Source organism: Cariama cristata, unplaced genomic scaffold, assembly GCF_000690535.1.
Source record: "Cariama cristata isolate BGI_N322 unplaced genomic scaffold, ASM69053v1 scaffold4396, whole genome shotgun sequence".
Taxonomy (NCBI): Eukaryota; Metazoa; Chordata; class Aves; order Cariamiformes; family Cariamidae; genus Cariama; species Cariama cristata.
Window position 1 is genome coordinate 21,381 of NW_009623656.1, and position 27,869 is coordinate 49,249.

The following is a 27,869-nucleotide window of genomic DNA, read 5'->3' on the forward strand; positions in this document are numbered from 1 at the left end:
AATTTCAACCGAAGTCAATATGATAGCAAGAGAAATTCTGCTATTAGCTGAAGGACCGAAACCTCAGGGATTTTTGCTCAGCTGGGCTAGATTCAGGATCCTGTCCTACATTCCTATAATTTTACTCCGGAGCCCTCTACTCGGAAAGCACCCTACCCCACTGAGCAGTCCAACCGCAGTTCTCCTAACTACTCTTAATTAAAAAACACAAGTTCTCTGAAGTTGAGTAACAGGGTAAATGCAGCAGCTGCTGAAGACAACAAAGCAGCACGCAGAGGAATTTGATGCTGAGGTCACAGGCACCCAAAGCAACTGCAAAGCAGAACAGTTTGGCAGAACACAAAATGTGGAGGGAAGATGGGTGCTAGCTGACAAAAGCTGTGAGCAACTTACAGGACACGTAGGTTTTTGAGTCCCTTGAAAGCACCTTCTGCAATATGATTGATGGAATTGTGGCTCAGTCGTAGTACATGCAGTTCCCCAAGGTCTGCCAAGCTTCCTTCATCCAGCCTGGTTAGGTTGTTGTAAGAGAGTATTCTGAGGAGAAAAGAAACAAACACAACAGCCCTTGTCAATCCAACCAGTATTTTCCAAACTCCTCTGTGCCAACCACTGCCTGCCCCCTACAACCACCTTACAAGAGGTGATGTGTACTGGGTGGATATATTAACAGCTTGATTAGGAAAGAAGACTGCAGTCTGCAAATATTCCCACAAGATACCCATGGGGCAGCCTGGATGACCATAAAGGAGGAGGAGGTACCCAGCTCTAGGGAAGTCTTGTGTACAGGCAACAGAGAAGCGCTCCCTCCAGAAGTGAATGAGAGCAATAACTTAAATATGCATGCTGTCAGTTATGGCAGGGATGAGCTACTCTTTCTCCTGTACGGCTAGATTAGGGTCTGGGAGCACCACCCCTCCTCAGTCCCCAGATGTATAGGTAACACTTAGATATCAGTCCTGGTTGTGTTCAATCCTCACTCCCATTTGGACTCCCTCCGAGGCTTACAGGAAAACGCAGGCCCCTCCTTCCCCACGCCCTGTGAGGTGGAGAGTGACGTCAAACAGATGGATTTTGAAGTTCACACACGCTCTTGGCAGAGTTCAGACTTCTGTATTCAGGAGGTGTCTTATCATTCTGCACTTGTGCACAGCAAGCCCCAGGTGTCTGGGTGTGGGTGTCTCCACAGCCTGTTCCACCACAGTTGAGAGCCAAAAGCATTTCACCACAAGGCAATTGAATGTTTCCTTTCATGCGCAGGAAGGAGGTATCTGTTGTAAACCAGCCGCCCTCCCTCCCGCTCCCCTTTGTCAAGGAGTGTACAGCCTGCCTGAAATCTTCTCCACTCACAAGTGACTAATATTGGAGGGTTGTTTTTTTTCCTAGTTTTCCATCCTGTTCTTCCCCTTGCCTGTATTATCTCTGGTTTTGCAGATTTATTTTTTTTTTTAAAGTGCTACTCCTGTTGCAGTTTGGAAGCTGGTAGGAAGAAAGCCGTTTTTCTCTCCCAGCCAGGGAGCAGATGAAGCTTCTGAGATTTGATACTGACAGTAGGCCATGGGAAGCTACAAGCCACTGTGGACACTTCACACACTATGCAACCACCTTCTATGCAAGCAGTAAAGCCACAGCGTTGCTGACGCTGAAGGCCAGCTTGGTTTGTCAAATGAGGGACCTCCTGGGGTAGCAAGAGGCAGAGTCACTCGTCAGTGACCCTCAGCCTGAAACATTCACCCACAGCTCCCTGCTGCGAGTATATTCCTCCTGATCTGTGGAAGTCACTGCAGCTGGGTAAGCCCTGCAGGGCTACTGGCAGGTGAGTGCGGCCAGCAATAGCCTCAGTTTTAAGTTGCCTGCACGCTGACATGTTGGGTATAAAAAGTGGCATTCAGCTACATGCTGCTACTCACATTTTCTCAAGCTTATCTCTTTACAAAGGGCAGTTGTGTAGGATTTTCAAAAATACCATAGTGACCTGGGAGCACAAGTCACTTCAAAAGATGTGAGGCTTTGGACTGCTAAACTTTTCAAAAAGTGGAGTCACGCAGCTTTGAACAAGCACTGAAATCCTTCATTGTACAGACAACAAGGTAAAAAAAAAAAAAATCTCACTAAGTTCCAAAACTCCAAATTCCTCTTCTAGTACTGCCTGTTAATGAGTCTGCTTAAAAATGTGTCTAGGGCTTGCATGAAAGCCACTGCAAAGCCAAAACCTAAGTCAAAACAGACACATACTCTGAAGCACTGAGAGTGTCATTTACTTGGCAAACAAGCTATATTTTAGTTGTGTGAGTGGGCAGAGGGCAAGCTTTGGAAAAAATTCAGCAAAGATTAATGAGTTTGAAGAAGGTATAGGACAACATATTTTCATTCCTAAAGAAGTTGTAGTGTTAGTTATGAAGAACTGGCATCCGGTCAAAATTATGTCCTCACCTGCGATTAAAGAATTTGGCTTTAAAAAAAAAAAAAAGTGTTCAAAAGTAATCCTAAACCTCGCTGAGAAAAAAAATAGTTCCTTTTGATTCTACACAGAAGAGTTCCTGCCACAACTGGTGAAGGCATGTTCCCCTCTGTTCGTTCTGACATCACCTCAAGATGGACAGACAGCAGCAGTATTTAGAGGACTCTCAATGGCCGCAACCAGATGGAAGGTTTCAGGAACTAACGTACCTGGCAGCAGTTTTTGTCAACATGTAAGGGCTCTGCTTCCTGCCAATGGGACAGGCCAATTTGCAAAACAGTATGTTTTCCTCCTCAACAGTTTGGATGAGAAGTTAGCAGGTCTCTGCTGGTTCCCCTACCTTGTCATCTCTCTACCAGTGAGAAATCACTGGAACAAACAAGTGGAAATGTTTGTCTACACAGCCCTTTTGGCCTGGCAAGGAAGTGGGAGAGCAGCACACAGAGCAGCACGCCAGAAGTGACACGTAAAGGGGTTAACCAGAAACATGTTGTGCAGCTGGGGCTCCTGCTGCCAGCCAGTTCTGGACCAGGTACATCTAATGCATTTCATTCCCATCGACCAAACTATAGGTAAAAAGCGAAAAGAAAGACCCAGCAGCCAAGTCACCATTTACCTCTGATGAAATCCTATGCTCCCACTGTGGATTTTTCCATGATGTTGATGCCCTAGCACCTGACTAGTGAATACAATCAGCCCTTTCTCATGCCTATAACAAGTCAAGAGCTCTCTTTGTTAACTTTTCCTTGTTAGCTTTTTCATCAGATCAGCGCCTTGGGGTCACATTTTCTCCCAACAGCTGAAGGAGAGACAACTCATCCTTCAGATTACCACCTCCTTCCCTAGCACAGATAAGCAGGGGTCTGGCCACCTCTCTTTCCTGGGTCAAGGACTTTGACATTCATTCCCTGTACAACCACAGACAGTGTTTTCTGATAAATGAAACCCAGTAGATTTAGCAATAGCGGAGGTGAGGAAAGATCTTTTAATAAGGAATGAAACATATCCATTCAAAGAAGTGCACAGAGGCAGTCTAGATGTATCTAGTGTCTCCTTTCCTCACCCTTCACTTTCAGAGCAGACCTCTCCTACAAGTACTCTTTAGCTGTGGGAGTTTCAGTTAGGACTATCTGATGACTCCTGCGGCAGCCTTACCCTAAAGGCAACACCTGCAAGAGCTTGTAAAATTTTGCAGAGATGTGTGCTAACACCCACATAATCACCTTTCGAATCTCAGCTAACGTCGTCTCTGGCCTGACACTCCAGCACAATCCTGTTTGTCAGGCTGAGCACGCCCCAGTGGCTCCTACCACCTCACACCACCAGGCATTTTCCAAGTCTACCCCATTCTGCACCAGGGCAAGTGAGCCCTGCACTGGGTTTCTGCAGTTACTGCAGAGGATGGCCTCTAAGCCAGGACAGGTCATCATTAGCACTAACTTGCTGGCGAGAGATCCCAATCCATACCTGACAAATAAAGGACTCAGCATGAAGTGCAATCTCCGAGCTAAACCATGAGGGTTTGCAAAGACAGTGTCAGGTAGAAAAGACAAGCATAGTTCTCCCTAAAAGACTTCTTACGTTAGCTCTGCAAGATGCAGATGGGGCTTACCCATCCCATCTGAATGCAGGCTGAAATAAAGCTTCAACACAGGCACCACATATTGCGTCCCTGAGAGCAGAAAGCGCACGGAGCTGTGCTGCTAACACAGTGCACTGATCTGAATTTGGCTATTTCACGGATCCAACTGAGTGCCTTAGGAAGGCAGACTCCCCTGTTTTTGATGCTTCAGATTTAAGCAGACCACATGCAAAGCACAGTGCCAATTCTGATCTGCTACCTTGAGGATTTCTCCATTGACACTGCCTTAACCTAGCAAAATATCACTTGAGGATCTGCATGTGAAGAAACTGCAGCTGTCTGCAGTACTGTGCCAAGAAAAGGAGCCCTTTAGGCATGGGCAGTTTCACAGCAATTTGAAAAATTAGGTAATTAAACAATCACATATGTATTTAACTAAAACAAAAAATAAAATATTTCCTTGTGCCCCCCAAAAATAATTCACATCTGAATGAATAATTTGGGTTCAACAGAAGATCACAGCTGGTCCCTGGGCTAACACATTAATTCCACAGCTTCTAAACTTAAAGGAATGACATGTGTCATGTCCACCTATCTCTGAATCCACATTCCAGAAGACTAGGGACTCACAGCTGGGTAAGCAGATACTGACCTTTAGTCTGAATCCAGAGTGAGGCCTCTGAAAGCAAGAAGCTGCTTTACCATACTGCTTTTTGGTGGATAGGAGAATCTCTGACAATGTTTAACAAGAGATTTCTGAGCATCAAGCAGAATGAATTACAGTTCCGCTAACCACATGTGTGAAGTTCCCCAAAGAAAAAAGTGAATCTTTCCACAGTCCCACCGAGGGGATGACAGCTACTTCTGTAAATACTGCAAGCATCCATGTGTGTCTCTTCAAAAAGGCATTAAGCAGTGCCACAGACCCAAAAGACACCCTTGTGGGGCTGTCCTCAGCAGCAAGGCTTTCTTTCATTTATCAAAGAGAGTGTATTCACAGCTGGAAATCTCAGGAGAGCAAAGTTAATGTATTTACTTTTCAACAACTGAGCCCTACAGGAAGGGTAAAGTGTAAACAGGAGAAACAAGGAGCACTGCCTTTAAAGGGCGAAATCTCTGCTGGTTAAAAATATGATTGTTCTTTGTAAATACAGAGGATAAAGCAAAGCTTCCTTCAGGCTGTACAGTCATTATATGACAAGTTGTGCATGTCTGGTAACTAGCTAGCTAAAAAGCACTGGCAAGCCGCAGATCACAAACTCTCCAGGTCTTTTAGCACTGTACACTTTTAGTGGGTTCTAGTCTTTGTTTCTGGTGCAAACCTATTTCAATCAGATGCTCCGAAGGTTGTAACATCACGAATAACAAGGGCATCACTTCAGAGATTGCAGTTCCTGCATTTCTACAGGTTGATAAAGCAGGAGCTGTAAGCCAAGCGATTGGGAAAAAAATCCTTACTCCCCTTTCCTGCCAACGTTACATTAGCATCAAACCCTGCCCAACCAACCACAGTAGAAACCAACTTACAGCTCATGCAGCTTCTGACAGAAGCTCCAGCCATCTGGATTGATGCGGGATATGGAGTTGTTACTGAGGTGAAGCTGGTGCAGAGATGAAAGGCCATATAGAGAGCCACTATTTACTTCTGTCAGGCTGTTATACTCCAGGTGGCTGTGGAGAAAAATCAGAAGGAATTGACAGATAAGTAGCACTGGTCAAACGCTGAAGAATTTCCAACAAGGATGGGATTCTAACCGTTCCTACACACCTTTCTACATACTCATATGGATATGTGCATGTGTGGGTATTTCTTGTGCAAGCGAAGGACAGAAATTCAAGGGCAACACAAAGGAAATGTGTTGTGAATGAGCTGTGACTGCAGAGGTATGCTCCACTGCAAGTAAACTGGGCTTAAAGCAGCCCATTCAGTTCGCATTTGCAGAGTCTCAGTCGTGTGACAGCAGCGTCCAAAAACGTGCTGCCTTGATCACTTGTAACCCTGCAAATACACTTGAAAGCTAGCCATGTTGGAAGTTTCAAGCATTTCTCTGCAATGACTATCTGTTCTCTCTTATGGAAAGAACACTTCACTGAGATAGGCCAGCTTGGTTTCTAGGTATCCCAAGAGGCAGAATAATAAGGTTTGCAACACAGAGTTTCCATGTATCAGTCAAAACAAATTTGCAGAAGCCAGATGAGCTTTTAAAGACCAATTGAGATCTTATTGAATGTTCAAATCATCAAACTTTCAAAGGAATACCGCCACAGCTTGAAAAACAGGAGTTTTTTATTGAACACCTGGTAAAGCAATGAGCTTTAGTAAACCGTGGGTCAACTCAACAGAAGCTGCTGTAGCATGGCAGAGCTCTGTGCCTGCAGGACATAGAAAGAAGCACGAGGACTGACATAGATGCCCACAGGTCTCTGATGGGAATCCTTGCTAAAAAATGTAGAGAAGGACACGATAGTAGGTGAAGTCTAGGCTGTTTAAGGGAAAAGAGCCCATCTCTCCAACTTACAGAACTTGCATCTTGGCTAGACCCCAGAAAGCCCCATCAGTCAATTTGCTTATGTTGTTGCGCTGGAGTTTCAGGACTTCCAAGCTGTCCAGTCCCTGGAACGTCAGGCCTTCAATCAGGCAGATGCGATTCCGGTTCAGCTCCCTAAAATCACCAAGGCCATACAAGTTTATTAAATCCCAGTCCTTTCTCATGAAATCATCTGTGCAGCATACAATGGGGACAGCAATGCCAACAACTCCTCTGTCAACGGTTCCCAGGAGACAGCAGAAGCACACCGGAAACTTTCAATCCCAGAGCTAGCCAGGGAAGTCAGCTGGGTGTGATCGCTTAAATAAACTCACCCTAGGACAGACTTTCACTATAGAGAAATAACAGAGACAGTGCAGCCATTCCTCTTCATCCCTCCTCTCTCTGCATTTCTTTTAAGCCATTTATCCTTTTCACCAATTTTCACACTTCATCTTCTCGCAAGCAGAGACACCATTTAAACCAATACAGTTAAACATCAGCATTATTTCCCTTACAACCCATTGTTTTTACAGGACTTGTAATTGCCCAGTAAAAATGTGGTCTGAAATAAGCGGGTGCCATAAGAACTGTGAGCCCAAGAGGAAATTTTATGGCTAAGTTTGAAAGGAAAGCTTTCAGTTCCCCTGACAAATTTCACATTTTTTCTTATTATAAGAAACTAATAAAAAGTGAAACAAGTTGTTTCCAATAACAAGGCAGTCTTAGTATTTTCTGTATACAAAGATCTCCAACTTGGTTCATTAAATTTCTTTTTCTCTTTTTGTTTTCCTTCCCTTGGGTGGGGAGGGACTCCTAAATTTTGAGAATACCTTTTTTCTGAATAGGAATATGAACATCATCACAGCATGCTTTACCAACCCATATTAAACAGTCTTATGGATTGCTAGACCCAGACATACCAGGTGAAAACCCAGTTCCATAAAGTCAGTGGAAAACTTCATCAATACAATGCACTAAAGCTGAAGATAGAGCTTTTTAAAATGGATACCCTTCTGCACATACAAGACTAACTAGGGTAGTTCCCTACTCAGGGTTTGTGTTGAAGAAAATGGTGGAGGTTACAACATCAAAACTTGTTTTGGAAAAGATGAGGAAGCCGCAGAAACTTTAAGCTTACTTTTTAACTGCCTAAAAAACCACTGTTGAACTTGCACTCAAGTTGAGTGTAATTAAAGTCAAGTAAGCAATTAAAAAGTTTGCAGCCCTAAAGACTCTTGCCTTACTGCACTTCCTAGGCTATCAGTGAACTACGCTTTGCCAGAAAAAGAACTGTACACAAATTCTACAACACATCAAGTCTGTATAACTTGCAATTCATGCATGTTTATCTATAGGGTTAAACAACCAGCTGTGAGCCTCTCTTTAAGAGTACCAATTACTCCAACTTTCAGTGAAAACTGTGTTCCTGAACAGATTGAGTTAATCCTCATTTTTATTACAGTTATGCACATGATGCAGATGAACACAGTGGATTACAAGCTCTCAGTCTATGGACAGCAACTTCCAGCTGAGGAAACAGACTTTTAAGATGCATATGCTATTTTGTCATACTGTTCAATCCCAAATCGGCTATAGATCCTACATGTATGCAAGCACAAATGCACACGCACTCATTCCTTAGACACAACTTGGCTTAAGAATTTGTCTCTCAATCAAGAGGTTGACATTTAGAGGCAGGAGTTCCAACAGCTTTTGTGGACTTTATGTTAACAGACAGAGGTTGACCTTTTGCCTATCAAATTTGATGGAAAGACTGCAACAGGCCTCAGGCTGGGTCCATTTCTCCAACAGCAGCAGAAGGGAAAAGCCAAACCATTAGTGCTACTATTTTACACATAAAGTATATTTATAGCTGCAGATGTCTACGTGTCCCCATGCAGCTCCTGCCATATGGACCGCAGGCAGGACAACAATGATGTCTGTGTTAACTCATTTAGAATACCATTGTCTCTGCCCAAATATCACTGCATAGTTTAACAACCTTCCGTCACTGCTTTTTTATTGCCACATAACGATACCTGTGTGGTCTCGAAAAACTAACGTGGTAGCTGAGCTCTGTCACTCGCAATAGAAACATCTTCCAAACCTCTCTTGTGCCACAGACACCAGCAGTTTTCAAGGGAATGGATTTGTTTTACACTGTCAATTGCACAAGATGCTAATGTCTGCTGCAGCATCCCTTCCTTCCCACCTGATCAGAAGAACGGCCTCAAAAGCCAATAGTTACAAGACAAAAAGGACTCCCTCCCAATGTGTCTTACTAGGTGCTGGCAGAGGACTACTACATGGTGTATTCTAAGTTTTATAGATAGCGGGTGAGGAAGGGTGACATTTGGTGCATACATCCTCAGCGACATTTTGTCTCCATAAAGCGTGGCTGAGCTTAATTAAAGTGCACATTTCTACTCACAGTTGTATTAGCCTGGGTAGCCTGAACGCCTTGACAGGAAGCTGAGTGATCCTGTTTTTACTCAGACGAAGTGTTAGCAGGGACCGTGACAGACTATCAAAAGCACCAGGCTCCAAGGTGCTGATTCTGTTGCTCCCCAGGTAGCTGCAATAAATCACAGCAGAAAAATGAACAGAAATCAGCATTTAGTTGGTGTCCAGACAGGCTGGCGAAATTACAGAGGTGGTTTCAAATCAGTTGGATTTCTGGCTGCACAAAGAGCACAGTGTCTTTCCCAGAACCACATGATGAACATTGAGAAGTGCTGCGCACTTCCCAAGAGCTTCTTGATACCCTCCTACTTCAGCAAGGCCATTGGGAGTGGAAATAACAAAGTGGAGAATATTCCAGTGCAGCATGACTCTATTCATTCCCCATTCTTCCCTCAGCATCTGTCCCAGGGCTCTTTCTTACTCGGACCCTAGTCTTAGTCACAGAGGCCATTTTTACAGAACAGGCAAACATCAGTCACACCAACACTCTCATATCCTATTACAACCAGGGGCAGAAACTCAGGTGCAAACTTTAATGCAAGCAGATTATCTGCACCTCTTCCAAGGTACCTAAACCACAGATTATTTTATGTCTCCCTGAACAGGCAAACATCTCTATTGGGAGGGTGTTACTCTGCTTAACCCCTGGTTTTCTTCAAATAACCAATGACATATTTCTGTTCTTAACATTCAGTAGCCTCTTTAATGATGAAATAGTCATTCTCCCTTCCCTCTTCCAGATGCCCATGGGCTGATCTTGGAAACAGCATATACACTTCCCACTGGGGAAGAGACACAGGTCTGCTGCAGACAGTTCTCCAGGCTTCTAAGTTTCCAGCTGTAAAGACACCCACACCTGAAGGACACAGGATACCTGTTCTCTGTGGCAACATTCCCATGCAACACAATGAATAATAATCTGCATTCTTTATAGATACATCAGAAAGCAAAAAGACACAGCTCAAAAAATAACCTGACAGCAGAGACAATGTGCTGCATTTTAATTCTCCTTTGTGCCTAAAATCCTGACGAATTACTCCATACTTTGTATGTTCATTCCCTCTCCTGTTTTTTAAAGAAGGTTTGAGGCCCTTTTCTCCACTGTGGTAACTCAACAAAAGCTGTTCCCAACAAAAAAAACTCACAGCTCCTTTATGTGAAGTCCCTGCGGAAAGCAGCCGTTTCGGATTTCCGTGATGTCATTAAAACTCAGGTCCAATGTTTCCAGGGTAACATAGGGCTTCAGCTGACTTGCTTCAATGCTGCGGATCTTGTTGTGATGCCTGAAACAGTCAGGAGGAGAAACGGAGACAATTCAGTTCTCTTAGAAAAACAGAAAGATATCTGAGGCCACAGCAGGCCCACAGGCTGGCCCCTGTGTTCATACACTCAGACTTGCGGTGCTTCTTCAACAGCTGTCCCAGGAGAAACCCACCCCAGAGAGACCTTCCCTAATCCCCATACTGTTGCTATGGCTAGAGAGACTAGCTCACAGATATTTGCAAGCTTCCAGACACTTTTTCTGGTATAGTATAAGACTTTTCCCTCCTACAGAACTACTGACTCCATTTATCAGTTTTCCTTACAGTAATTTGGGCTTAGTCTCCCACTAGCTTGCGCTTCCAGAATGGATTTGTTACATGCAGGGACTGCAGGGCTGGATTTTAATTCTGCAGGCAAGGAGCGCTGATCAAAGGTTTAAGCAACCTGCCGCTGTTTTACACTGAGGATGGGTTTTCCAGAGCAGGAAACAGATAAGTAAATACGAATTGAGCAAAAGTTACAAAACATCGTTTCCTTCTGAAAACTCCCAGCTTTGGACTATGTTACAATGATTTGTAATGCACAGCAATACTGTCAGAGGACTTGCAAACATTCTTGCAAACATTTCCTCATCTTCTGCTACCTTTGTCCCACAGTACAATTAGGACAACTCTGCAGTGCCAGTGCTCTGTCCAAGCACCAGCTGCAGGATTAGACCCTATAACAATTACCTGCATCTTCTGCCTTACCAGTACCAGCCTGAAGAAGCATTCAACCTAATTTTTTTCTTTAGAGAAAGTACTACAAGTTGTCCTCAGGGTTTCTGCAGCCATCGAACAGTTAAATACCTCTAGACCTCATCTGTACTCAACAAGGTCTAACTAAAAATCCCCCAAGTCCTTTCCTCTGACTCCTTTCTGACCTGAATCAGTAGAGAGAACAGCAATCAATTAAAAAAATACATTGTGCATTAGTCACAAGAAGCAGAGCACATGCCTGATGTGAATTTAGACCAGTCACTGATATTACTGGCAAGGCTGAGAGTGAGGCACTCCAAACAGAGACGCTCACCAGACACTTGAGAACTTGCTGAATAATAAAGAGATAGTAGAGAGGGTTCAGACAAGTACTGTGCCTTAATCCGGCTGGCTACCTACTGAGTAACCAGAAGAGGAGACAGCAGCCAGTGAAAGCACTCTTGAATGCAAACCAGGATGTCCCAGCTCTCCCGACAAAGCATCGGCTCTTTGAAACAAAAAACTGATGGATGAGCCGACCACAGCCTTCCAGGCACTGAAGCCGATGGGTGTCTAGGAGCCCGTCTTCTCCAGTCTCACCCCCACTTCAGGCTCTCCCAGGGGTTCAAGACAAGCCCCTTTCAAAGAAAACCTCTCCCCCTAAAAGAAAATACCAATAGCACACGGCAAGGGAACTGCTCCCCGCACTGTGATCTGCTCCTTTACCCTCCCTGTTATTAAAACCAGATTGTTTCACCACTACATTTGCTGGTGTCTGTAACGGGAAGAGGGTGAAAACTGCATCCCCAGCACAATTTCCTTTCTGGAGACTCACCATTTAAACAGCCAGCACATGATCCTCGCTTATACCAGGGAAACATTTCCAGAAATGCCACTTTAACTAAAGAGTTTAAATACTACTTAATTAAGTCAGTGCGGGATCACAAAACATTAAGGACAAATTTTACACCACTATAGCATTGTGCTGCTAATGCGATGCAAAAAGGTGTCAAGAAAATCAAAGAGAAGTCGTAACTTATGCCCCTGAACTGGCTATTCCATGGGTTACAGGCACACAGGTCTCTACAACCACAAATTGTATAAAAGGCAACAATATGGCTACTATCCAAATAACCAATATTCACTTACAGCTAGGAATAAAGACTGAATTTTCATATCCGTGCACATAGTAGAACAGAAGTCCAGTGAATTTATACTATAGTGAGACTAAAATACAGGAAAATTCACCACACCCAGAATTTTGTGACCTCCATAAATTGACCACAGGGGCGAGGAGTATTTCTTTTCCCCAATGACTAGTTTCTTCTGCAATTAATTCGATTAGTAGAATTCAAAAACTTCAATCTTTTTTCCTCCTCGAAAGAAGAGAGTCCGTTAAACATGTGCACGACCCCAATTCAGGAAAGCACCTCAACAGAGACATAAGCAAAAGCAAACCCCGAGCATGTTTTCTGGAGCTCTCCTGAAGCAGGGGCCGTGAGTTCAACTCTGATCTCATCTCGGCTGTGATGGCTGAGATGAATCTGGCCGTAAATTAACAGGAAATGAAGGCTTGTACGAATGAATGTGGAGAATCTATAAATTACCTGACAATCCCTGTGCAGGGCAGCTAAGTCTGCAAGGGACTGAGAGCACAGACTCAGTTTGGACATGAAGTCCTCTTCAGAAGCCAATGTTATTTTTTTTGAGTATTAATATTTCTGCGCTTTAGTTGCTCAACATATATCCAATCTGCCCGCCTGCCAGATCTCCCAGCCCGTCCCAGAAGACAGACTTTAAGGAGGGAAGAAAAGAACAGGAAAGAACTATTTTGTTTGAGCCATGTTTGCAGTTTCCAGGTGACTTCTGTCCGTTTGGCTCTTGCTTTTCATGTGCTACAGCTAGCAGATTAGATGGATGCATTACTTCACACAGGAAAAAAACAGGCTCCTTTCCCTCCCTCTCTCGGTCTCCTTCAAACATGGGCTGACTCTAAATGTAACTCTCAGCTCCAAACACCATTCCTGGCCAGTCCCAGCTGGGGAATGTCAGACAGTTTGCTGCAAAGCACTGCACCCTCTCAAAGCACTGCACTTCAAACAAAACCAGCCCGGCTGACTTTTCCTATACACAGCATGTGATATGAATGCAACATCGTCCAAACCTTTTACTAGCTTGATTACATTTTATTTTTCATTCTTTCAGTAAGAGTTGAAATGCGATTTAACCCTTCTTGTTATTACTTGGATCCTTTCAGCTTGCCTGCCTTTGTTTCCAATCTCATCGCAAGAGTGTTTCACAGAAAAAAAGACCAGCAACACTATGACTTTGCCTCTCCCCTTTCACAGTGACTGGAAAAGGGCTGGATTTTTCCCAACTAGCTCCTTAGTTTATACTCCATTGGCTTCAAAGGCGACAGATCAGGTTTTAGTACCAACTGCAGAAACCAGGCTTTAAAGCACAAATTATCGGTCCTTCCACAACCAATTTGCCTCCAGGAGTCTTTTCCTCTCCCTGCTCCTTAGGTATCACAGCCTAGAAACAGCTTTCCCTGTCTCACTTCAGCCAGCGTTACCTCAGGAGTACACCACGACAGGGCTTCAATGTGAGATTGTGCAATTACAGCCTGGAGTGGGAGCCAAGTCTCTTTATTTTCTATTCCCAGCTCTGGCACTGACTCATCTGTCTTGGGCAAGTTTCTTAACCCCTCTCTACCTCTGCTTTATCAATGTGTATGGGAACGTATTACTGGACTAGGATGATGCAGGACTGCCTTCACTGAGGACTAAGAATTTGAAGTGAAAGCAGCTCAAGTGGAAAAAAAAAAAAAAAAAAAAATCATAGGAACTAAGGAGCCCATCCAAGTCCATTTGGGTTTGCTCATGAATACAGGAGGATCTGGCTAAAACAGTTGAACTTCCCAGTTCATACCCAACCTCATTCCCAGAGACACCTCATTTGCAGCTAATGCAGATCTTGAACTGTAACATCTTAGTGCCAAACTAAGGTAACTCAAAGTCAGCAACGGATTACTTTCACATTCTGAGCCGCATACATATGGCACTTGTTCAGGAACCGCTCCGCCCTTAGGTCAGCACCAGCTACAGCTGCAAAGGGAGAGAGGAGAGCTGAGGGAAGCCATCCCTCCAGCCACCACTGCTTAACCTGCTCACAAACCCCCTGACCCCCAGTTCAACACCCCAAGGTAGCACAGCCTCTTAGCCCTTGCACTTTGCACTGTTCTTGAATAGACCCCTCAGGATTACAGGAGATTTGGATTAACATCAACCAGCTCTTTGCTGAACCAAGACCGTGAGGACCATGTCGGGAAGCAAACGCACGCTCTGGGCTCCTCTGGGCTGCTGCAAGACAGAAAAACAAGCAAAATGTTCCAGCAAAGCCAAAGCATGTTTGGGTTTGCTTTAAGTCAGGAGGGAGCCGAAGAGGGTGGCAGGAAAACAACAGGTGGCCAAAAGTCAAAAGCTTGCAGCATTTCCAGGAATCTCAGCTTGTATTTTAGAGGTAAAGTTACACTTTAATCCCGGTGGGTTTCCTCATTCGAAGCGTCTTTGTGAATATTTATTTGATAACCAGGTTGTGAAGCATTTTCTACTAGACCTAACAGGAGAAGAATTCACCTTCCTCTTTGCAGCAAGCCTGTCCTTTGGAGAACAGTAATCAGTTTAATTTAGACCGTGGCTTCAAACTACTTGTGTGAAATCGATGCAGAGAGCAGCGCAAACACGCTCCTTTGTTGTTCAAGCCACATTCACTTCCCCTCGGCAGCTGCCCATTAGAAAGCTGACAGCGGAAAATCAAAGCAAGCAGACCCTCAGATGGGAATGTACGAGGGGCTTTGGTTGGACTGATTTAAATAGAATCAGCAGAAAACCTCCTGGTTTACACAAAGCTTGAATTAAGGCTGCCTTGGCTGCTGGGAGTCTGCAGCACAAATGTTTGGTGCGAAGCAAGGCTGAAGGCAGGGAGAAGTCACACGCTTGGCCTTCATGTAGTGTCAGCTTACAGATCTGGCTGGGCTTACAAAAAAAAAAAGCAAGCTGTAATACAGCAAACCTATTAAACCAACACCTGTTATAGGCATCAAAAATAAAATCAAGCTTCAAAAGAGAGGCTCTGCACCTCGGGTAGGGTTCTATTAATATACCAGTGCATTTTCAAAATTAGCATATGAGGGAGATCACAAGACTAGAAGCACAGAGATTAGGAAGTTCAGGGTTTGGTTAATATTTCCATACTGGGAAAGTATCGAAGAAACTAAATGCTGGAGCCAGAAAGAGTTATGGGGTTTGCTACTGAAGGACAGGCAAGGTTTGGTGTCAGATGTGCCATGCAAAGAGGGCAAGATCAAAGGCATTGTAAGAGGAGAGGGATCGCATACACTGTGACTAACCCATGCCTGGAACTACCTGCCCTCCTCCTCCTATGGAGGTCTAATACTGATCCTCCTAGAAACACTAAAGAAGATTGAAGACATGGGTTCCTAAACTCTTACCTTAAATGATCTACCATCTGATTTTAGCCTATCACTCACTGCACACAAATTAAAAAAAAAAAAAAAGAAGAAAAAAGTCATAGTTTCAGAGTAGAATGCAATGCATGAGAAATTTTCCTGACAAGGATGAAGGGGAACTGATAAACTGGAAGATGAGTTTGGGTTTACAACAGCAGCAACAGAAATGTTTGTTTGTTCTGGACACCTTATTACAATCAATAACTGAAGATGTCTCAAGTGATTCCTATTAACGTAGAGAAAGAAGGAAAGATGCGAATGTTTTTGGGATCTGGACATCAGCTTTGACTCAAAGTTTGTGCAGTTTATCAATGCAGAACTTCTTACATGATTTTAACATTTTACTTGTGAAATTTTTTTTGCTGCCAAAGACTTTTATTCCAGAAAAAATTTCTCTTCTGTACTGTAACTTGTGAAAGATCTGCCTTGGAGTAGTGAAACTATCTCTGCAGCAGAAGATGAAGTAAACACGCAGGTAGCATGCAGGAAATCTGTAGCACACCATCCTCTAGTTCTTCGTGCAAGACCTTCCCTGAAAGACTGAACTGCCCAAAGTGCATAAGCCCTCATGCTTCCCAACTGCTCCAGGAAAGTCCCAACAGCTCTCTGACAATTCACAGTGTCATATCAGCCTTGCCAGGATAATCCATGAGGCGCAAGATTTTGTACCATTACGAGAATGTACATTTTTATCCAATACAACATGCGCTTTATTTGCTTATGAGAACAGCCCCGCTGTCCTTTCAGAGTAAGGCTGCATGGGTTATTGTCCTGGCAGGAAGCAAGGATGCATGGAAGCAGCCCCCACTTTTCTCAGATCTCTGAAAAAAAAAAACGGGCGACGCCCCGGCCTGCCACAGATACAGCTCTGTTTGTTCAGGTGCTGGCTGCACGCACAACAAGAGCAGAGCAGCGGCAGGCCAAGCAGCCACCGCATTTTAGGGTCAGCCACAAAAAAAGCCCCAACCAAACAACACACCAGCAAAAAATACCCTTGCATAATTTTTACAGGTATCCTAACTTTCCCTTAAAGGTTTACATACTCTGCCTGACACCTGTAAGTCAGGATCTTCCCTTTCCCTAGCACTCCTTCAAAAAAAGGTCTTTCTAAAATGCAGCGAACAAAATCTGTGATCACTTTACACTGTTTTTCACTTAAAACCATCACGTATAAGCATAAAGCAAGAACAGGCTGACAGAGCTATTCCAACTATCTCAAACTATAGCAGAAAGTCTGAAGACATTTCTCCATCTGCTGTAGATCAGCTTCAAAACAGATATATTTCAGGGGGCTTTCATTCACCAGGTTATGTTCTTGCCCTGTGCTGGTGGTTTAGGATGGACAAGCATGAAGCATGAACTACCCACAGCTATATGCAGGCTGGTACAGACTGAGTGTTAAAAAAATAAAGCTGTTTTTTGCCTTGTTTTTGGAAGGAGGTGGGAGCAGAAAAAAATGCAACTTTTCATGGTGAAGTGTTCCAGGTCACGGATGTTTAAGAAAGTCGTCTGGGAGACAAGATTTGCTAATTCATCCCTTTGGACCTGGGTGCAGCAGCCACCTGCAAGTCAAGTCAGTGACACTGCAGAAGGGCTCTGTTACGAAGTCCTTACTCCCACAAGCAAACTATTACTCACACAAATAGTTCCACTGCAGTCAACAGGGCTATTCATGCGAGACCAGTGTGACTCAAGTGCTATGTTTTCCCTATCTATTAAAGGTTACTTCGTGGCCCCCCACCCAAACTCATCTGCCTTTCACATTGATGGACTGCAACTGTTGACCCCGGTGCAGGCCAAGCGTGGCCTCGGAGCATCCTTGGGCCCTGGGTACCTAATCACAGGCAGATGTTATCCTCCTGCCAGGCATGTTCTCATAGCTCTTTCATAAGGCAGCCACATGGATAAGAGTTAGGCAGAGATCAAGCATATTCTTTAGAAGCTGACTTTCAGAGTAGCTGGACATAAGCAAGGGCCTGGATTTGATGAACGTTCATTAAGGGCTTTTGTTGGGTTCAGTATGAATGCACGATGGAAAGCCTTTCTTCTAACATAATGAAAAACGCCACATCCAGTGAGATACATATTCTCTTAGGATATTTCCGCACTAGCAATGTTTATGTAAACTTTCTGACTTGTTAGATGACCTTATGCTGTGTGTTAGATCCACTGAGGCAACTGATGTAATTTTTAAAAGCTCTTTCTCTCACTTTGATCTGCATTTACTCTCACTAGACTTTTTTGACTTGCCACCGTATCATTTTGGATATTTTTTGCAATACACAACTTCCTAAGCCTTCAGCATTTAATTCCATTAACAGAGCAAAATGTGTGGGACAGGCAAGATTAAAAGCTAGTTATCTAAAACAGAGTCCGTCTTATCTCCTCAGCAGATTACACAACTTGTTAGGACATCAAAGTAAATTAAGATTCCTGAAGACAAACCAGTCTGTTATAGGCACAGTCCCCCCCATCAGCAACAAGGCAGTTCCAAGAGGACCAGAGTTTCTGCTCTCTTCTGGTTACACTGGATGTTTCATGAAGACTGTACTCCACAGAGACTTTTTAAGCAATGTATTCACAAAGGGCACAGATCCATTAAAAAGGCTGTGCAAAGCATCTTTCATCATCTGTCACAGTTTCTCCATAAGAAGCTTTCCTGAACTTTTAGGAAGTCAATGCCAGAGCACAACCTCATCTCCCTGTGTGCAGCTCTACCTCAAAACATCTCAGTTATTATCTTCAGAGTCATTGTGTGCATCCCTTAATGGGATGATGCACCTGCTAGGGTTGGGGCCAGGGATCTTCAGCAGGGATCTGCCCAACTTGCAATGCAGTTTGGCCAGTTCTCTGGCACAAGAGAGGGAGAGGATCTCTAAGTCGCTGAAAATCAACACTGGTTTTGAAACAGCCAGTCTGTGAACACTCATAGCTGTGCTAGTCTTCCACTCCCTTCTCCTCCAGTTCTCAGTCCAAAGCACTGCTCTCGTCACTCTCCATCTTCTCACATTCCCTGACCTCAGTCTGGAGCAAGCACTGAGAAAGGCTGCAAAGCAGAGGAGAGGTCTGGCCCTGCTGAGCACTGAACTCTACTAAGAAGGACGAGAATTGTCCTGTGGGAATAGAAGGAAGGGAGTCATATAAGGTAAATGGCAGTTTTCATACAAGAACGCAGGAAACCACATGGCTCTGCACCAGCTGTCTGAATGGGGTCGTGGGGCTCAGCAGAGCCTCTCTGAAGGAAGGGTTGCATCAGTATTTGAAAGGGGTCATTCAGTTGCTGGCAGATGACAGTCAAGTCAGTGTTTCTATGTTCTGTATCTTATGTCTTCAGTCTGCTGCTCTCTTACTCTGCCACTGGCTTTTCCTCTTGCACTTTTACCTTAAGGGCTTTCTTCTGCTGCTGATACAGGCCAGTCAAACTCAATTTTCTATCACAAATTAAATGCATAAGCCAGTCCTTGAAGCCAAGAAAGAGCTCAGCTTCATTCTCACTGGTTTGCTGCTCTGATGAGTTCCTGCTTTCCACAGCCACACACTTGCACAGCCCCCAGCACAAGGAGCTACTCCATGTCAGAGCTGCTGCCCAGCTGCCCCCCACCCCCCCAATCCTTATCACTGGCCTCAAAGATGAGTCAGGTTTGTGATGAGGAAGAATAGACTCTAAGAATCAGATCCAGCCCAGATGTCAATTTAACTAGGCTAGAGCAGAGGCTAGGGCAGCTATCCCGCTCCACTCCCAAGTGGAGACAGCAGCCTCTTTTCATTTTCATCGCAGGCAAGTTTTGTGCTTCTAATCAACAAGGGTAGCATTTTCATTTGAAAGCCAATAGGATCCAGGATCACAGGGCATGTAGGCACTTTTATCCTTAAAGCCTGATGCTGATTTTAGTTTCTCTTTGTGTAATAAATGATCAAAGTGAAGAAGATCCACCACAGCCTTGTGAGTGCATGTGTTTTGTGGGTGGCTTTGTTTTGCTTTTGTCTCTCCACAGGAGCGAGGAGGGGAAAATACACAAGCAGAGATGCAATTTAAGTGCAAACCAAATGTAATGACTCTGCCTGTGATGCTGTGACATTAATCCAAACCATAACTGCAAGCAGACTTCTTGATAGCGTGCAGTTTGTGCTGAAAGCCATGATGTGACACAGGGGCTTTTCCCACCTTTGACAGGAGCACAGTGAAAACAGGTGGATTTAACTGCCCAAGAGCTCTGTGACCCTGATGCTAAGGCAGGTAAATAAAGGACAACACACTTGAATATGTCTACTCTCCAGACCATCAAACTCTAAGTCTCATGGAACTTGTAGCAGAAGTTGCTAAAAGACTTGCCCCTTGAAGGAGGCAGCAGTTGGAGAAATACGTTTTTGACTGTCCAGTCAAACTCCTGTTAACACTTCAGAGATGTAGATAGGCTGGCTGGTTAGTCTGTTCCAACATGACACACACTTGTGCTCTGTTGAAAGGGCTTATCTGTCTTGTCAGCAAGGTCACCAGAACAGGGACAGCCTCTGAGCAGACTTCACTGTGCTCTGCTGAGACTGTTCAGCCTGTAAGAAGGAATAGCTCCTATGTAAAAAAGCAATGGTCAAGTTAGTTAAGAAGAGCTATTTTCTTTGCAAGTCTAGGCACCCTGTTATTAATAAATAAAGCATGTTAACTAGGAAGGATGGCTCCAGAAAACTGCAGAACAAGCTGTCAAAAGAACCAAGGAATAGAAAATTTGAGCTCTGAATTACAACTGGTATTGTGCTAAGCCAGGCTGATGTAAAACACTATCTATTCACGCTGCCCTAGAGTGTATCTTGTAAAATCAGCGGTAAGCATTTACCACCACTTAGCCAGTAAGTTCTTCAAGCTTCTTTAAGAAGACCATTTACTTCTTCAGTTTCTCTTACTTTGAAAAAGATAACAGCTGTCTCAAGAACATCACTGGCGGGGGGTGGCAGGAGAGGTAATGTCTTCAATAATACCACCAAAAGGTCTTCCTTTTCCAGGGCACCCGAAAAATTACAGAAAATCTAATCCCCTTCCCTGGTGGTTTACGCTAATCGTCCCTCTGTTCAGCAACTGCTTCCACACAGCATGTGATCTGCAGTATATAGACTGGACATGAGAAGATATTTTAAGTCTAAAAGCAGTGAGCCATTTATAGATGCTTTCTTTTGCTATCAACTCTTAATTCTTGTCCTCTTCTCAACTTATTTTTCTCTGCTCAGATCTGACCACTAACAGAGTTGTCTTTTCACTCGTACGCCCCTGCACCCCTGTTTCATTTTCCAGCTGCCTTTGCTATTTTCCCTGACATGCAACTGAACATTAAATGGTTTGACAGGCAGAACATGTATGTACTCACCCAACCACTTACTCCCAATCAATGTTCAGGTGGAATTCCTGTTAACAAGCAAGAGTTATGCACACACTTGGAAGGGAGGGTGGCCTCTTAAGTGATCACTTCATCTAAAGGTATGACTGGTGACTTTTTCATCTACCTTAACCAGCAATCAGATTTTTCCACCCCACATAACACTTGCAAAAAGAGCCCTGCTTGGGGGTAAGATCGTAACTTTTGACGTGATCTCTATTGTTCATCTCTGCAATTAATCGGTGAATTTAATATGGGTTAAAAATAACAAAAAATTCAGCGCATAGCCAGTTTTTATTCAGTTAAAAAGGAGCTTTATAGAGTTTTTTTTTTTTTGCTAGTCTTTTCCAACCTAGGCATGGTAGGATCACATTTTAGTGAACACTGTTTACACCAGTGTTTCTTTACCCTGAATTACACACTATTCCTAGTGGTGCCAGTGGAAGCAATGATGGAAGTGCTAAGCATCACACAGAGCAGAAGGTAAATGGCAAAACTGATGTTTTACCCACTGAGCTTTGAACCACATGAGCAGGATTCATTTTTTAACACCTCTGCTGAAACACTTTTAGCCTTGTTATATGCAGAGGAACTAAAAGACACTGCCTGTTCTCAAGCCTTCCAGGCTGCTTGAAAGTAAACAAAATAGAGAGATTTTGAAAATGCTTTATGGCACCACACTTTAAAAAAAAATATAAAACCCACAATTCTACCCCCACCCCTGTTCTTACTCCTTGCTAGGCATCTATTTGATGCTTTAAGCAAGCACCACTGGTCTAACAACCAAGATAAACTGATGACTGATAATGAGGACTAACTGGGCGATATCAGCAGGGAACAAAACACAAACAGTAACACATACTGGTAATATTCTGATTTGTGCAATTTTGTTACAAAACTCAATCAGTCAAGCTTTCTGAGAGAAAAATGGGTAGAGAATTCTACCCAGAAATAATTTAACTTGCTTTTATTGCAGCTGCAACTCTGCTTTTACTCACCCCTGAGCAAACTAAATTGCCATTACTAGCAGTTTTTAGGCAGGAAACTCCAATATGCTAAAAAAAACTTCCAACTCAGCAAGTTATTTATGTTTGAAATCTGCTCAGCCTGTGAAGACTAACAAAGGAATTGCTTTTGTAGACATGTGCTTTATTTGCCATATGCCATTAAGTGAGACTGTCAATCTACCATAGATATTAATAGTAGCAAGTTCAGGCTATTCTAAGGCTCAAATATGAGGCTATTTTTCATATTGACCTTAACAAAAGATCATGGTTGCAAATGACCCTAACAACTAATCTAGGCTTGATCTGCAGAGGGACAGAACTCGGAAACAATCTTGTGCATTGTACATGACATGCACCTGCCCTCGGACAACGCACCAGAAGATGCTTTACATTCACACGTTACATCTGCCCTGGTGCAATACCTTGCTCTTCAGCTCAGAGGAAGCAGGTCTACCCAAACAGGAATTTAGTTGGTCTTGGGGTGTAAACAAGTATGCGACACACACAAAAGATACTGTTCCAGTATTCCAACTCCTAATCTTGTGGCTCCATCCCACAAAACCACTTGAATCCTCTCCTTCCTCCAGAACAAATACTAACCTAGCACAGCCTGCTAAGCAGCACACGGATGTCAAAGCAGACCTAGCCCAGCTCAAATCAATTCTCTACTCACAGAAGAAGCTGTCACAGATGCACAAAATAGTTATCCTCACTAGTAAATACATAATAAAGTAGCCTCAAGGGGTAACTGGTATTCCATGAGCTGCCATCAACTTTCACTATCTTTTTCCTCTGGTCAATTTTTATACTGCTCTATATGTGCCCAGACTGCTTTCTGATGCTCTTTTGTTGAGTCTGAGGACTATGTGCTTTACTGCTGTTGCTTTTCTAGAAGAAAAGATTACTCATTTCCCTGGAACAGCCTCAGATCCTTTGCCATTTCCATGCTCTCACTTTATATCTGAAAGCTTGAAGAGGACATGCAAATGATTAGAACAGTTCCAACAGCCCAAAAGAGAAGTCAAAACAGCATCTCTTCTGGTGCTTGCGAGCACATGATTAATGAGAATTTCCTCCACTGGGAAAGGCTCTTGCAGTCTTTGGCCTCAAAAACTAGCAGGCTTTATGCACCAGAGCCTTACTATGAACTCTAAGCAAAACAAACAGGAGAGGTGGGTTTCGGAATATCTTATGCCTGTACATCGCTTGCATACTGAACAGCTCAACTGCCAGCATTCTCTCTATTCACCTTTCCACATCAATATATTCACATTCAAAAATAGAAGCTGAGTAGTGTAGCCTGTAGCATGGACCAAATCCTCGGAAAGCAACTCTCTCTCCAGCCTCTGAAGGGAATTGCCTGAGTAAACATTGGAGGATTGGTCCATGTAGACATTACACCATGTGAACTGATGCAAGCAGGGGCTGGAGGTGAATCTGCTCCCAGTGGCGGATCTACGCCTGTATATATCACTTTGTCTTACTTACCAGAGAAAGTTTTCTTTGTGCAAGTAATTATGCAGCATGGCAGGCAGCATGGTTTTCTGAGCACCTCCAAGACACGTCCTGCACACAAGCAGTGCCTGCTGACTTCAACCGGACCCCGCACACAGCTGCATCTGAGTCATCTGGATTTTGTGCTTATGAGTACAAAACCTCTTGCTGTGACCCAGATAGAATTAACAGAATATTCTCCTTATTTCTAATTGTTAGATCATCCTTTTTTAACTCCAGCAAAGATGACTTGCAGACTAAGTCTCTTGGGGGTCAAGGCAGTTGTTTTGTTTGTACAGCAATTAGCACAGCAGGATCCCAGGCCACAAATGGCCTCCAAGGCTACATCTATACTATCATGTTAGCTCAAACCTCAATTCTTCATTTAAGCCCAAACTTCTCAACTATCAACACCGCCTACACAGAGGTTTATACTCTGGCCTAGTCAGGAACACGAAGTGAGCTCACACCTCATGTAGAGAACAGCTCAGGCTTGACCTGTGCTCTATAAACAGCACAGATGCAGCAGTTTTGAGCTCTTTCCTCTAAGAGGGGTCACCCAGAGAGGCTGCCACATGCAGGAACTGAAGCTGCACTTCTGACACTCAGTTGAGTCTTCACCATCTTAACTTGAAAAGCAAAGACGAACTGGAGTCACGCATCTCAACATCACCACCTCAGCTCTTGTGAAAAGCTTGTGGAAATGAAGGCATACTTGCTAGATCACACTGGAATCAGCAGAGTACAGTGACTGCTAGTATTGTTTCAGCTAACGTAGCAAGACCTATTTGTCTCGGGTGAAAGCAAACCAGCAGCTCCAAGAATCGAATGGACCACATGGGTCTTCAGAAGGAGGCTCTGCAAATCCAATTTGACACCACTAGTGAAGGTGTGCTAACAGCACTAAAATAACAGTTGCTTTCCCAAGCCTTCACTAGGAAAGCTGGAGGCAACAGCTCCAGGACGAGGATCAATATTATAATCCCAATTCTGCAACATTGGGGATCTCCAAAACCTTTGTACTGGATTAGAGTTGACTGGTCTAATGAGATACAATGAAAATTAAAGCCAAAGTTAGACAAGAAACAAGGGTCACATTACTACCAACGTTACTAATTTAACCAGATTTATAATGAAATCCCCAACACTTAGAGGAAAAGCCCTCCAACAAACCATACAATTCAAATGGAAACATTACTCCCGATGCAGAAATTACCGGCTACAGTCTTTGACCTGTCTTACCCCCAACATCCAGATGGAATACCACAGAGTACCGTCCCTTTCATGAGGACTATGCTGCCCTAAGCAGCATCTGAGCTCACTAGTCCTTTCAAGCAGACCTAGCATGTTCCTTGCCGCTCCCAGTTTCCAATTCTCCATGTATTTAGTTTTCAAATTTTACATGATATATTTTGCCTGTGGCACAGTAGATCACTTACCCTTCTCCTATTAGCCCTCTCTGTTTAATTACAGTTTAATGTGAATTGATCTTTACATTAATGAGCCTGTAAAGAAGATTGATTTTCTTCAAGAGACTTTTATGCTCAGTTTGGCAGCAGAGTAGTCCTATTGATTTTGCTTTCTCAGTAAATATGCTGCAGGGTGTCACTGCATCCTCTGTGAATCAGCTAATCCTATTTCACACTCTTTTGCTCCAAAAATCCCTATTCTGACTTCCTTGTTATCTGTGCTTATTCAGAGCAAGATCGTGGGGCCAAAGCATCTCAAACAGCTTTGACTGCTGCTAACATACAACTGACTGCCGTGGGTCACCGTCCCCTTTGTTCCTAAATGGCTGGGGGCTTAAAAAGACTTGCAGCAAAAGAAATGAAAGTTATTTTTAAGTGTTTAATCTGTTAACTTCCTTAATTCCTGCCCAGCTAAGGATGTGGCACAGAGTGTGTTCTGTTTACCACGCTTGCTTCTGATGTCTGGTTACCAGGCTCTCCACTGAGCTCTACAGCTGTGTAACAGCCTGTGCTGGCACGCCTGCATCAGTGGATGCTGACTGAATCAGGCTGGCCACTTTGGAGCCAGGGTAGAGGACAAGGATCCACCTCCATCATCCTGTGTGGACATCCCAAGGGCCCTCCAGGATACATTTACCCACATGTAGGTAGATGAAGCAGTGGTAGACAGACCCCAGAGTAAGGGCTGAGCTTGTGCCTGCAGCAGGGTTTGTGGGGAAACCCACAGTAACAGACCAACGCACAGCCGGTGGCAGCTCAGGTCCTCCTCTTACCTGGCATGCTAGCAAGGCTAAGAGACTCTCCACACAAGTTAGTGAGAAAGCTGGATATAAACAGACTCAGTTTTGCTGCAAATAAATATTTTTTCCCATTCTCCCCTTTCTCACCAGATCAGGTAACAGAGTCTTCTTGAGAGCCTACAGAGTTAACACACTGGAGTTACGGCAGAATATTGGGAAGGGAAATTCTCAGCCAAGAGTATGTCAGTGAAAACATCCTGCCATCAACTCCCAAACGTCCAAGTCTAGGAACTGTAGCTAAATTACAAATGCTGTGGGAATTTCAGGCAAGATTCTCCTCTCAGTTACTTCGATGTAATTTCGGAATGAATCCAGACTCAGTCTCTCCCCCTCCCAGTTGAATTTCCTGGCTTTTGTTTGCACTAACAGATGTTTGCATTTAATGTCTGTCTTTATTTGGTAACCCGTACATAAGATTATTTTTCCCTTCTGTTCTATTAAAAGCCTTATCAAGTCCCTTATGTCTTCTCTTGTTGAGATGAATGACTTTGGCAGTATTTTCAACGTGCAAGGCAAACAGACTGACTCTTCAAGGAATAATTAAACTGAACTAAACTTCATGGCAGTATATTAGGGTATAACATCTTTGATACACGTTATGTCTGCATCCATCTGCAGCCTGAAACATCCAAAGATCTGCAGAAAGCCTTGAGAATTCTCTCTCCAACAGATTCCCACATGCTTTTATATATATACATATATATAACTGGCCCATGGCCCACACACACGGAGTCAAGCAAGTTTTGGGTAACAGAGACAGGTAGGAGAAACCCAAAAACAAGGAATGCAAAGCGATCAAGCTCCTTAAAAAAAACCCACACATGGAAAATTTGAGTTTGGTAGCATGGCAGACTTCCTTTTCCCAGCACCAAAAGGAGAAAAAGTCTCTTCCCCAGTTTAGGAAGAGTAGGAGATGAAGTAACTCGTTCAAAATGGCTGTTTTGAGTGACAAATATACAACCCTTGCTTTTATAATACATTCACAGCCCTTTGGAAATACTTAACCACATGCAGTATACAAAACCTACTTCAGAGGTTTGTGAGGTAAACACACTTCACATTTCTAAACACTAAAAAAAAAAAAGGAAATGTATTTATTTTTCTTTAGCAGTAAGAATACACTGTAACACTATATACTTAAACATAAATCAGTTTCTCAGTACACAGTCTTCATTATGAGTACTCACCCTTAGTTTGGTTTGGTTTGGCAGTCTCCCCAATTATTACTTCACAGATTTGAAGGCCAGAAGAAACCCGTATGACCGTATAATCCAATTCCTTACATCACACAAGGCTAAAGAACTTTACCGAACAATTTGCGTATCAAGCCCATTAACCTAGAGTTGAACTAAAGGACCATTTTTAGGAAGCCATCCAATTGATTTAAAGACTCCCAAGGATGGAGAAAGCTTCACTTCCTCTGCAAATCATTCCAATGTGAGTTAGTCAGCAATATCGATTAATGCAGGTACTTTAAAACAGCTTTCACATTATTTTTACCTCTGATAAAAATTAAAAGGAAATGCAAGGAGGAAAAGAGTGGCATTCTCTGAAACAAGCTAAACAAAGAGATCCTTCTTGCAGAGGTATGACAGCAGCATTACAAATCCCACTATCAGAGTTATTTATGTGTAGCAGCTGAGGAAAGCAATACAGATTTCTGGAAAGTGATACTAAGCAGGTCTGTTTAGAATACCGTCCTTTTATCATTTGGCTTTGTACCTTCCCCTTCCTTCTGCACCACTCTGAAATTTCAGAGGAGCTGTAAATCTACTGCCTTCCACCAGTCATTATTCCTCCTTTCCAAACTGCTTATTACATTTCAAGAATTAAAAAACCCCAAAGCTCTAGCAATTTGGTCTTTTGCCAACAGCTAAATTAATAGCAAAAATAACAACAGGGGCTTGTGAAACTGGGATCATTTATAGACTTCGTGAGAAAGAAAAGCCGATTTGGGGGGCCTAAAACTATATCCTGGATGGTAAAATGTATGCAAGCTTTCCACCCATAAATCAGATTTCTGGAGTTTTTTTGAATACCAATGCATAACACACTGGGTTATGCGGCAGCCTGGTAAGCTCAGTTCAAGTGGCAGGCAGATGGCCTCTCATGTCAGGGGATCATGCCTTAAACAAGGGACCCTGCTCGGAGGGAGTTACCACCCT

The 27,869-nt window shown here is 43.5% G+C and overlaps 1 protein-coding gene across 1 annotated transcript in view; it reads right to left on the reverse strand.

Moving 5' to 3' along the window:
- LRIG1 (leucine-rich repeats and immunoglobulin-like domains 1) overlaps positions 1-27,869 on the reverse strand; it is a gene marked incomplete at its 5' end in the record, with an annotated part of 55,863 nt that overhangs the window by 21,046 nt on the left and 6,948 nt on the right. Inside the window, 5 exons of the mRNA XM_009702823.1 lie at positions 394-537; positions 5,571-5,714; positions 6,563-6,706; positions 9,006-9,149; positions 10,183-10,320. Coding sequence (XP_009701125.1) covers positions 394-537; positions 5,571-5,714; positions 6,563-6,706; positions 9,006-9,149; positions 10,183-10,320 — 714 coding nt within the window. The remainder of the gene's footprint in view (positions 1-393; positions 538-5,570; positions 5,715-6,562; positions 6,707-9,005; positions 9,150-10,182; positions 10,321-27,869) is intronic.